The 12,619-nt window shown below is 41.3% G+C and overlaps 1 protein-coding gene across 2 annotated transcripts in view; it reads left to right on the forward strand.

Moving 5' to 3' along the window:
* POLR1A (RNA polymerase I subunit A) overlaps positions 1–12,619 on the forward strand; it is a 47,671-nt gene that overhangs the window by 16,930 nt on the left and 18,122 nt on the right. For both annotated transcript variants that reach the window (XM_044447423.1, XM_044447424.1), the window contains 10 exons: positions 7–261; positions 1,581–1,772; positions 2,652–2,801; positions 5,129–5,312; positions 7,117–7,199; positions 7,307–7,465; positions 8,477–8,575; positions 9,563–9,715; positions 9,920–10,002; positions 10,265–10,430. In XM_044447423.1, the coding sequence (XP_044303358.1) occupies positions 7–261; positions 1,581–1,772; positions 2,652–2,801; positions 5,129–5,312; positions 7,117–7,199; positions 7,307–7,465; positions 8,477–8,575; positions 9,563–9,715; positions 9,920–10,002; positions 10,265–10,430 (1,524 nt within the window). The remainder of the gene's footprint in view (positions 1–6; positions 262–1,580; positions 1,773–2,651; positions 2,802–5,128; positions 5,313–7,116; positions 7,200–7,306; positions 7,466–8,476; positions 8,576–9,562; positions 9,716–9,919; positions 10,003–10,264; positions 10,431–12,619) is intronic.

Raw genomic sequence — 12,619 nt, forward strand, 5'->3', positions numbered from 1 at the left:
TTCCAGGTGTGCCGCCATATTAAAAATGGAGATGTCCTTCTGCTGAATCGACAGCCCACCCTCCATAGGCCCTCCATCCAAGCTCATCGAGCAAGAGTTCTGCCTGGAGAAAAGGTTCTGAGGCTTCACTATGCCAACTGCAAAGCTTACAATGCTGATTTCGATGGTGATGAAATGAATGCTCACTTCCCTCAGAATGAGCTTGGCCGAGCAGAAGCTTATATTCTGGCCTGTACTGATGAGCAGTATCTTGTTCCTAAGGTGAATCACTCAGCCGTGGGGTAAATCATATTTGCTCTTTATGTTTTTCCAGAATGTTTCCTTTTTTGTTTTTAGCCATTTTATGAAGTTGAGTGGTATGGTGTGGGTTCCAAAAGTTCAGTTGCCTTGGTAAAGGCTTCTTTTATTGATGAATAAGAATGCAAATCTAATTGTGTAAGTAAGAGTTGGTGCATGCTGTATTTATGATAAAACCAGCCATGCTGGATGAAACCAGGGGTCCATCTAGGTCTATATCCTGCTCACACAGCTGCCTAGGGAACCCACAAACTGAATATGAGTGGCACAGCACCTTCACACCAGTGTTTCCCAGCATGCTGCCCACTGATATTGGTGACTGCACACACAGCATTCTCTTTTGTCCTAGCCTTGCACCTTGTCAATGACTCTAAGAAGGTAAAAGCATCCTCTGTTTCACCTTCAAAACATTACTCTGTTTAACACAGGGCTGTATTGTGGAGGTTTCACCATTTCTCTACAGTGGTACCTTGGCTCATGAACTTAATCTGTTCCAGGACTCTGGTTGTGATCCATAATGGTCGTGACCCAAGTTAAATTTCCCCATAAGGTTCAATGTAAATAAGGTTAATCCTTTCTGTAACTATTTTTTTAATTAGAAAAATGTGAAGCAAAGTGACAAAGAACAACAAAGATCGCAGCCATCTCCCCACCCCACAAACCCCGAATGCGACCATCTCTCCACGCCCCCAAGCACAACCACGATCACGTCTGTCATCCCTGCACGCTCTCATCATCCCGGCACACTGGGGAGGAGGGGAGACGGCGTGATCATGAGCGCGCTGGGGGAGGGAGAGATGGGTGCGCTCGGGGCGCCCTGGGGGAGGGAGACGGGTGCGCTCATGCTGTGGCAGGGAGATGGCCAAGATCGTGGTTGCGCTCCTGCAGGAAAGACGGGTGCGATCTCGGCCATCTCCCCCCTGCCCCCGGGGGAGGGGGAGAGACGGCCGCGATCGTGGTTGTTGTCCAATATGGAGTTCACGACCTGAGTTAAATTTTTTATGAAATTTTTGTTCGTGACCCAATTTGGTCGTGAACGGAAGTGTTCATGAGCTGAGGTACCACTGTATATTGCTAGTGCTAGGTAAGTGCCCAGAAAAGAGGAGGAATAGTGATAAGATCATGGACTAGGGCATGTTGCATAGGGAGAGAAAGAACAAGTTTCAAAAGTTTCTGTCATTTATCCATTAATCACAGTGTTCAAAGAACGGAAACCTTTCCCACTGGTCTTACTAATGTATTGTTTGATGCTTTCTTTTCTGCCTGTTTAATGTATTTCTTAGGATGGAAAACCATTGGCAGGGTTGATCCAAGATCACATGGTCTCTGGTACCAGCATGACCACACGGGGCTCCTTCTTTACCCGAGAACAGTATGTGGAACTTGTATACCAAGGGCTGACAGACAAAAAAGGAAAAGTAAAGCTTCTCCCTCCATCCATTATAAAACCACAGACATTATGGACAGGAAAGCAGGTAGATTAAAAATGGCCAGGCTTCTTACATAAAATCATCTTTTCAAAGTTGAATAGTGTGTTTTAGTAAAGGTGTGCTTTCTCAGTAAATGAATGGACACAGTTTTTAGTGTTTGTTTTTATTTGGAGTTACATGATTATATATATTTAAAAAAATAAATTGTTTCCCTGTAAAAATGTGGAGGAGCAATTTATCTTGTAAACAGGACAGGAATAATACTAATTGATTAATAATATGACCTGTGAATGCATTTCTTGACTACCACCAGCAAAGACAGCTTCATTTACCATCCCAGCAGTTCCATGACACTCTGCCTCTTCTTCATGATCCTTTTCTGTTTTGCTTTTCTTTTCCTGGATTTTATGTTGTTTGATTTACCTACTTGTTCTGTCCTGCTAATATTGCACTCAGTCCTTGCTCTTCGTGCATCTTTCTCATCATCCTAATTTAGGTAGGTTAGTTGTAATTTGTTTGCCTAATGCTTCTATTACATTAGATCCTCTCACTGTTTTTCCTCATTTGCTTCAGTTTCTCTTCTGGTTTTGTTTTGTTTTTAGATTGTGAGCCTGTGAGCAGAGACTCATTTTGTTTTTGTTTCTGTACAGCATCTAGTTCATATTAGATGTTCAGTAACTGAGTATGATAATAGAATGTTTAAAAAGCACCAGAATCCTTTCCATGGGTTACCTGTTTCTAAGGCCTTGAAGTGTTTGTATTGTTCATTATATTAACTATTCAAGTGTGTAAAATAATTTCCTATCCACATAGGAAAATAAAACATTTGCAAATGGAAAGTAAAAATAAAGTGTCATGAAGGAACCAGTTGCTTATCAAAACTAATTATTTAAGAGTTTACTAATATCTAGTGTTTTATCTCAGGTTGTTTCTACAGTGCTAATTAATGTAATTCCAGAGGATCATGCTCCACTGAATTTATCTGGGAAAGCTAAAATTGGTGCAAAAGCCTGGATGACAGTACCGGCTTCTAGAATGTATGGACCAGATCTTGATTTTATGTGTGAATCTCAGGTATGGAATCAGTATTTATGAGTGTTTGTGTATGTGTTGTACACACAGGAGCATGCACACATGACACATATTTGGCATCTGCATAGGCTCACATATTTTGGCTGCCCTTGGTAGCCAGGTAAAATACATGTTGTTTTAACCTGACTGGTAGGGGCGAGTTAGACCTTGTCTGACACCATAGCAAGTTTTAGAGTTTTAGGCATAAAGGACAATCTTGAGCTCCAGACCCAAGAGGAGAGAAGGGTTTGCTTCTGTGATTGGGAGGCAGTCAAAACAGCAACTTCCAGAACAATTTCCTGCCTTCCTCCCTTTAAAACTCAGGAGAATGGAGAATCCTATTACCTATAAATTCTTATTGGGGGTTTTTTTTTATTTGTCCACTTATTTATTTATTTAAAATATTTCTACCCCGTCCTATACAAAAATCATCCCAGGATGGCTTACAGTATTTAAAACAATAAACAAAGCAATAAATGAACAACATTCATAGCACCAACAAAAACTAAATGCAACTGTTGATATTAAATACCATTTAAAATTCCTTAATCATTAAAGTAATGGGTAAATATAAAGGTTTTTACCTGGTGCTGAAAAGAGTATAAAGTCGGTGCCAGGCAAACCTCTGTGGGGAGCACATTCCACAATCTGGGCGCGATTGTGGACACCTCCATGTGGACACCCTCTTTACCTCCTCAGGGTGGGTTCCTGGAGCAGGGCTTCTCCTACCGATCTTAGAGTACTTGTCTAAACAGTTTGATACTCTCCTCCCTGACTAATTTTTTAGTTAAAGAAATAATTAGCCAAGGAGATGAACTAGGTGGCACTTCCTACTTCCTCTCAAATGGGAGAAGCTACTGATTTAGTAAGGAATATGAGATACGCACAGGCCTACCCAGTAAGTGGAATGCATATCCAGAAAAAATAAGACAGACAAGACTGCTGTCTAGCAAACCAGCAGTAGTAAGCACATTTTCTGTCCTCTTTTTTAGGGTGGTTAAAAAAATGCTCAAATACAAATGAAGCCTCTATAACATTTTAAAATGTTTTATTACTTTAAAAAAATAAAGGATATTTAAAAATATTTTTTCCGAAAATGATAGCCAGCCATACTTCTCTGGTGAGCTGTGTAACCAGCAGTTCAAACTGTGTTCAGAAATAGACCAGAAGCCACTGAAAATCTCTCAATATTGCAAATGTTCCCACCAACGAGTCCCAGTCTACACCCGAAAGCTGTATTTTGAACTAAATGAAGTTTTCAAACAAATGAACACTGTATTACAATATTCAGTAGTAGCTGTTATCCACGATATTATAACTGGACAGACTTTTTTGTCCAAAAGAAGCTGCAGTTAGAAAGTTGGAACCAGGAATATCCCTAGGCCAGGGGTCGACAACATGGCTCTTGAATCCCTCTGCTGTGGCTCCGTTGCTCAAAATACACGTCACAGCCCCCGATCTGCGACATGCGCCGGCACAGCACAGACCCCGATCTGTTTCATAAATGCAACACACTATAGTTTTTTTATACATAGCATAAAGGTAAAAATATACGCAGTGTTATTTTCATTTTAGAGGTCAAAAGAGTTTTGCGGCTCCTGGTGTTTTCTTTTCTGTGGGAAACTGGTCCAAATGACTCTTTGAGTGTTAAAGGTTGCTGACCCTTGCCAACCAGTCCCAGTCTACACCCGAAAGCTGTATTTTGAACTAAATGAAGTTTTCAGACAAAGGAATACTGTATTACAATATTCAGTAGTAGATGTTATAATATTGTGGATAACTGGACAGACTTTTTTGGCCAAAAGAAGCTGCAGTTAGTACCCAGGCCTAAACTGATGAAAGGCATTCTTAGTCACAGAGGCTGCATGGGATTTAATGAGAAAGTTGGAACCAGGAATATCCCTAGGCTATGGACCCAATCCTCTGTGGAGTGTGCAACCCTGTTCAGAACAGTTTTCAAATTATTGGCCCTTATCCAGGCTATTACTGATTCCAGATCAGCATTTCTACTGCCTCACTTGAGGGTTGTGACCCTTCCACTGCATCTGCATTGCCATCCAGAACAACCCCCCCCCCCCAGTATGATATTAGTCAATGGACAGTTCTTTGCTGTGATTTTAATTGAGCCAGGATTTAAAAAAAAAATCCTGGGTTTTTTTTGGGATCAGGAACATGACACATGAGCCTATCCTGATACAGACCCATAAGCTCTAGGCTCAGCCTATGTATGCATAAGCCCAGGTCTTCTACTGTTTTGATAAAACATTGGTATATAAATGAGCATGAATTTATTGTGGTGTTTCAGTCTACCTTTTTCTTTTGCATCTCAGGTTTTAATTAGAAATGGAGAGTTGCTCTGCGGAGTCTTGGATAAAGCTCACTATGGTAGTTCTGCCTATGGTTTAGTTCACTGCTGCCATGAGGTCTATGGTAGTGAGACCAGTGGAAAGGTTTTGACTGCTTTGGCTCGGCTCTTTACTGCCTACTTACAATTCTACAAAGGGTTTACAATGGGTAAGCGAGGTATTTTACTTTGTGGTTTCTCTAGAAAGAAAGAAATAGTTGCTCAATACCCAAACGATGACAGGAATGTCTCCAAGAATGAGATCACTGGGTTCACACAACATAGTGTTTGAATCAAGCACATATGTTTGCTGTAATGTAGGAAGCTGGCTTATTCCGAGTCAGAGCATTGTTCCATTGTTGTAGATTGGCAGCAGCTCTCCACAATTTCAGGCAGGATTCTATCCTTGTGCTCCAGGGAGGTGCAAGAGGCTGAACCAGGGACGTTCTCTAGCCAAAGCACATGATCTACCACTAAGATATGGCTCCTTCCAATTAGCTACAGCCCATTATGTTCTTGTTAGGAGACTGCATAAGCTGGTTCTCTCTGTATTCAATGTGTGAGTGTGTGTGTGTGTTTTTCTGACCTTTACTGATACAGGCTCAGTTTTTGCCTTCATTGGGCTGCAGTGTGTGATTTCAACACTGCAGGATGCTAATTGGATCTCCCTGCCAAGCTACTTGCCAAATAGCTGCTTGATCCAGTTGTTTTGTAACCTGCAATATGTTGCTTTTGAAGCCTGTTTAAAAACTTTAAGCAATACAGAATTTGGTAATCAGTTTGTTGACTGGGATGGGACAATATATATATATATAAATTGTATTTTTATTGTATATTTCTTGATTTGTAACCTGCCCATGGAGTCTTATGGCTGATGGGGTGGGATAAAAGTCCAATCAATCAGCAAGCAAGCAAACCAGCTTGCTTTTGGTTCACCCTTACTGGTTGCCTCTCACTGTACTCAGTCCCTAAGGTCAGTTTCAAAGAACCACCCTTAGGTGCTGCCTCTGAGAAGAGCTCAGGAGAATCAGTTTGGGAACAGGCCTTTTCTGTGATAGCCCCGTGTCTATGGACTCCTCCATAGGGACGTCCATCTGATGTCAACATTGTCAAGTTTTTGGTGCCAGGCAAAGTTATACTTATTTTCCCAGGTCTCTGAACATTAGTGATACTAATTAGCTTTAGTGATATTCATTCTGTGAACTATCTTCTGTATTTATAGATGAAGAGTTTTCATAATGAATTATTGTGAATTATGTTTTTATAGTTCTTCATGCTAGCTACAAGCCTGAGATTTTCCAGGGCTAGATATGTGATGCAGCAGTGCAATTTTTAGTGGTACAATGCTGTACTTACAGCATTTTCAGAGTGGACATCAAATGAAATCTGTTCTGTTAATAACTTCTGGTACAGAATATTGAATGAGATGCCTTAAACTATAATTCAGAGAGATACATATTATTATGCATTGCATTTTAATCCTGCCTTTTTTTTTTCTTTTGTGAGGAACCCGAGGTGACTTACATGGTTCCTTCTTATCCTCACATCGACAGTTCTGTGTGGTAGGTTAGGTTGAGAGCATGCAAAGTCACCCCAGTGAGTTTCATGGCCCAGTGGCAGTAGAACCCTGATCTCCCCAGGTCCCCAGTCCAACATTCTAATACCATACTGGCTCAATTGATTAATTAAAAAGCTATGAGAAATAATGAGTTTATTGTTTAATTTCAGTGTAATGGCAAATTTATTCTGATGTTAAGTTGTTTGGTAGGATCAGCACTTTCTACATATTTTTTAAAGCTCATAATAGTTCATAATAAAATAATTGTTTAGCCAAATGCAGCACAAAGTTTGCATAGATTTATTAGAAAAGAGTCAGGGTCAGGGTCACCTCGAAAAAACCCTGGATGTGCCAGCAATGGCTGATACTGACTCTCAAATGAGAGAAGATGTGCGTTCTCCGTCTTTCCATTTTAGGAGTTGAAGATATTTTGGTCAAATCCCGGGCAGACCGCAAGAGATGCAAGATCATCACTGAAAGTACTCTCTGTGGTACAAAGGTAAACTCATACTTGGAGTGGGGTGGGGGTGGGGGTGGGGGTCTGCCTTCAAAAGCCCTGTATTATTATATATGTCTTGGCACCTAGAAATGCCTTGTTCTTCTCAGGCTATTAAAGCTGCTTTTAACTTACCACTATCTGCCTCATGTGAGGAGGTCCGAAGCAAATGGCAGGATGCCCATCTTCACAAAGATCAGAGAGATTTTAACATGGTTGATCTGAAATTCAAAGAGGAAGTTAACCATCACAGCAATGAAATTAACAAGGTTTGCATTGAGAACTTTGAGATTATTCTGTTTGTCTATTCCCACTTTATTTTTAACATACAGGATTTCTCAGAAGTTTCCCATCGGGAATCTATACTTTATCTCAGCCTCCTTTTAGGGGGCTAGGGAGGCATGGGGTTGTATTCAGTATCCTACCTATAGCAGATACATTGAAATGGATAGGACTTAACTTAGGCCAGTACTGGATATAATCCATAATGTAAAAACTCATTTTATTATCACACTAACCCAGTAAGGTTGAACCCAAGACAACTGAGTGAACTTCATAGATAAACTTTGCTTTGTGAAGTGAGATTGGAATAATTGGGCATGTTTAGCCTTGAGAAGGGAAGACTGAGGGAGGATATGATAGCACTTGTACTTGAAAGACTTACAGAGAGGAAGGGCAGGATCCCTTCGTGATTATCCTGGAATAGTGGGCTCAAATTAAAGGAACCTAGATTCTGATTAAACACCAGAAAAAACTTCCTGGCTGTTAGAAGCAATACAGCAATGGAATCAATTACCTAGAGAGGTTGTGGGCTCTTCCATCCTGCAGAAATTCGTGATGCAGCAGGACAGCCATCTGCTAGGGATGCTTTAATTTAAGGGTCCTGCCTTGAGCAGGAAGTTGGACCTGATGGCCTACTTGGTCTCTTCCCGCTCTACTCTTCTTTGATTCCAAGTGGCATGATGGAATTACCCAGAAAACCCATTGTGCTAAGCTAAGTTACAGTCATTGTAACTTAGCTAGCACTGTGTAGTGTATATTAGTGCTTGTGTTGCACTGGTTACTGTCCCTGAAGTCTAAACTCAATCCATCATGGCCCCAATCCACATCTCTGTCCACTGGACCACACTAGCTCCTACCATACAATAATGTTTGTTTTCTGAGTGTTGGTAACACCTAATTTGAGATTTGTAATTTTTTAATTTTTGCTGATCTCTCGTAAAGTTACCTTTGAGTCAATAGTGACTTCATTTTTTTCTTCATTTTCTAAAAACATATAGGTGTGTATGCCTCTTGGACTTCACCGGAGTTTTCCAGAAAATAATTTGCAGTTGATGGTGCAATCAGGAGCCAAAGGCTCTACTGTGAATACTATGCAGGTACTTTTTATATGTTAATAATATTTAAGGAGCACACTATAACAGAATTCTCCAGGTACTCCACAACAAAAAACAAATTCAAATGTAATAATAAATCAACAAACTTTGTAATTGACATATGCTCATTTAGTTCGTTGAAAGACATTTTAAATTCAGGAACCAACTTCTGTTTTATAAAGCAAATTCTAGAGATGCTAACATGACAAGAGAGCCCACACTGGGTTATTTAACCCACAAGGAGGCTGCAGGAGGCTTGTGACCCTTTTGAACATGCACCCCTCCCCATGCAGACCTGGCAAGCATGAATTATACAAGGGATAAACAGCCCTCATATCACCATGGCCTGATTTTAGGGTTATGCAAGGGTTTTTCAACCCTTCATGAAGCATGCCTGTCAGGATCTCATGACATTCTCCAAGCTGTGTTTTTATACACAGCTTGGCACCCATGAACACTCTACATTTCACCTCTCTGAGATGCGTGGCTTACTGGAGTGTGCAAGACCAATTTTGTTGGAAGGTATTAATCTTGTTTTAGACATTTCCACAACATTCACAGTGGACTTCAGAACTGGGAAAGCTGTGTATAGTAACTTGATAGCAGTGGTTCCTGCTATCCTGTTTAAAACACATTACCACAAATCATTCTATTCTGCACATTCTTATTTAAGGACACTAATGAAGACTCTGTCTACCTATATTTATTTCCTGTTATTAGTATTTGAAGGGGAAAATGTCAGAGATGAATAACAGGAAATTATTATTTCAGATTACTTCAGTAAAAATACAGGACATCATAAGACAAAATTGTTGTGTATGGAGGAATTAACAGTATAGCGTAACAACAATGTTTCGAAACAGCTATTATTTTATTTGAAGAACCAAGTCATGCTTATTGTAATAACAGATTAGTTCCAGTTACACATTTGTTTTTACACTGGCATTTGTGGCTTATGCTCTCCCTCTCCCTCTCTCCGGCTTTTTAAAGATTTCATGCCTGCTGGGTCAGATTGAGTTAGAAGGTCGAAGACCTCCACTGATGACATCTGGTAAATCACTGCCGTGTTTCCAGCCATATGACTTTTCCCCTAAATCAGGAGGATTTGTAACAAGTAGATTTCTCACTGGAATTAAACCTTCAGTAAGTTCTTACACCTTAGTTTCTCTTCTCCAAGCTTTGTGCCTACTGTTTGATTGCTATATCTTAAGAGCAGGAAGGACATTCGAAGTACATTTTTTTAATATGGCTTTTTAGAAGCCTGGTTTAAACTGAGTCTTAACATGCTGCTAACTGCTCATGAGCGAGAAGTTTCTTTTTCTCACAGAAATTATAATTATGCCATAGGAGTTCTTCTTCCATTGTATGGCTGGTAGAGAAGGTCTAGTGGATACCGCTGTCAAAACCAGCCGATCTGGATACCTTCAAAGGTAAGCGTTGCTTTGTAACAGTCATGCTGTTCCTGCTCCATGCTGTTAAAACAGCTGTAGGAAAGTGTTCTTAAATATGATTTCTTCAACAGAGGATTACTTGTTCATGAGCAGATACATTTTCTGTACTCATTAATTGACCAGCTGCATTTTGTAAGGTTTTGGGGCATCCTTGCAGAGTTCTTTAATGTTGATTTGGAAAAAGCAGTTTTGGTTAGAAACCTAAAATGGTCCTCCCTCTCATGTGCTAATCTTTGCCCAGGTGTATCATAAAACATTTGGAAGGGCTGATAGTTCATTATGACCTGACGGTGCGAGACAGTGATGGCAGTGTGATTCAGTTTCTCTATGGAGAAGATGGGCTGGATATCCCCAAGACACCATTCTTGCAACCCAAGCAGTTTCCTTTCATTGCAGATAACCACAAGGTAGGGGTCAGTGCTTTGCTTTTGCCTTTTTTAAAAGCAAAAAGTGGGTTATAGGCTGCATCCAGATAGGGTGAGTTATCTGTTTTCCATCCATTAATAGTCAGGTTCTTTAGAACAAAGAAATGCTCTGTGAGGCACTAAGAGGCACCTCCCTTCTTGGTCAGTCTTTTATCATGCCTGTGGAGCACTACATGGGCAGGTTTGTACATCATGACAAGCAGACCTGCATGGTTACCCTGGTTCATGATTTTTACCATGTTCTACCCAACATATGATCAAGTGGTTATTGAGGTTTCCACACACAAACCCCACTCCAGCCTTCCACTGTTGGTGCATATCCCATAAGCCATCATGCCTGAAATTCAAACCCAAGATATATTGCTCCCTGCCTATGTAGTTGCCTCTTTCTAATGGGTCTGCAGCGTTCACAGTGGATGTCCTCTGTCACCCCTCTGTTTTTTCCCACATTCTTCGGCTAAATGTTCTTTTCAATTACTAGCCCTTCCTATGGAGATCACCATTTTTGTTGCACTCCCTCTGTGCATCAGAGTTTCTTCTCCCACTGCTCACTTTAACCAGACACAGAGACTTGTCTTTTTTGTCAGCTTCCCTGACACCAGTGACCTGTGAGAAATATTTGAGGGTGGCAGGCTGTCAGATTTCCTGGGTTCAACTTCTCAGACTCTTGTTAGCATTGTAGTAGCCAGGAATCTGAGTTCCTGGTGAACCTTACCAGGATCTGTGGGGCACTTGCCAGGAATTGAACCCCATGTGCTACACAAGCAGCATCCCTCTTCTGCCTCACCTGGAAGAGCCTTTGTGCTGCTGTCCCTGACATGGCAGAGGGGCATTGCTAGCTGTCATGTGCGGCTTGAAAGGAATGGATCCCTGCCCCAGGGCTAACAGCATCCCCCTTCTGGCCAAATATAGCAGCCATTTTGTTGCACCTGATGTGGAAGAAGCTTGGTTGTGTGGGGCTCACTAGGAACGGAGCCCCCCATGACCACTACATGCAGCATTTCCTCTTCCATACCACCTGCAGCATCCTTTGTGCTGCTGCATCTGACATGGAAGAAGTTTGCTGGCTGGCTGCACCGCCTTCGTTCCATGAGTATTCATGGACCTCCTATTGGCTTGGCTTGCTTTGCAAGACGGGGCCAAAGAGGAGAGGAAGTAGGTGAATACAAGAGGAATGGGCTCTGCTAGGTTTCATCCTAATCTCACCTGACACCCCCCTCTCTGCACCTTTCTCTAGCACCCTTTGCCTTCTATCCTCCCATGCACTTCCCCCATCTTTCTCCCTCCATTCTCTCATGCCAGTCTCTGCTATGCCCCTCTTTAGCAACTTCATCTCCTCCATTCTCCACTGCCTATTTTTCCACAATGCAGATTCTCTTACTCTTCTCCCACACCTCCCAAACCTGCTTCTTTCTCCATTGCCAGAAAATACAACCCAGTTAAAACGCATTGCATTCCTTATGTTGATGTGCACAAACCATCCCAAACCCAAACCAAACCCTTCCAGCCAAAGGCATGCATTTGTAGTAAAGCATATCTTTATTATAAAAACATAAGAGAGGGTATTGGTTTCTGAACAAGATTTGTTCATATAAAAGCTGCAGGGTATTGTATCTTCAAAATAATTCTTAATATCTTCAAGACCAAATTCAGTGTATCTAGGATTGTTACTGTGTACCTATATGTTTTTATGGTTGTTATTTTGTGTTTTTGTTTTGTTTGTTTTGATAAAAACAATTAAAAAATCTTCTGCTGGTTGCTATGCCTCCAATCTAATTGTCTCCACCTACCATTCTTTCCCATGCTAGCATGTGTCCAGGTGCTGGTTACAGGATTGTTACTTCTTCAGTTGGGCCATCCAATTTCCATTCCCTACCATAATAATAACCTACATGCTATAGTTCGCACTGAGCACTGTGCTAAGAGCACGGACCTGCTTGAGGACAACACATAATGCACCTTGGCCAGATCCACCACCTGCATTTACATGACATGAAGTCAGCATAGGGCCACTCTACCATTGCAACTTCTGAGCAAAAGTGTTGCATCCATTCTGGAATAAATGCCTTGGCCTTATGGACAGCACTTTTGTAGGCAGTTCTCCCAGATCCACTGAGAAATATCTTCATGGATCGCACATGCTTCACACCTAGCTACAGTTGGTGTGGGTG

This window comes from Varanus komodoensis, unplaced genomic scaffold, assembly GCF_004798865.1.
Source record: "Varanus komodoensis strain SLA01 unplaced genomic scaffold, ASM479886v1 scaffold51, whole genome shotgun sequence".
NCBI classification, from domain to species: Eukaryota; Metazoa; Chordata; class Lepidosauria; order Squamata; family Varanidae; genus Varanus; species Varanus komodoensis.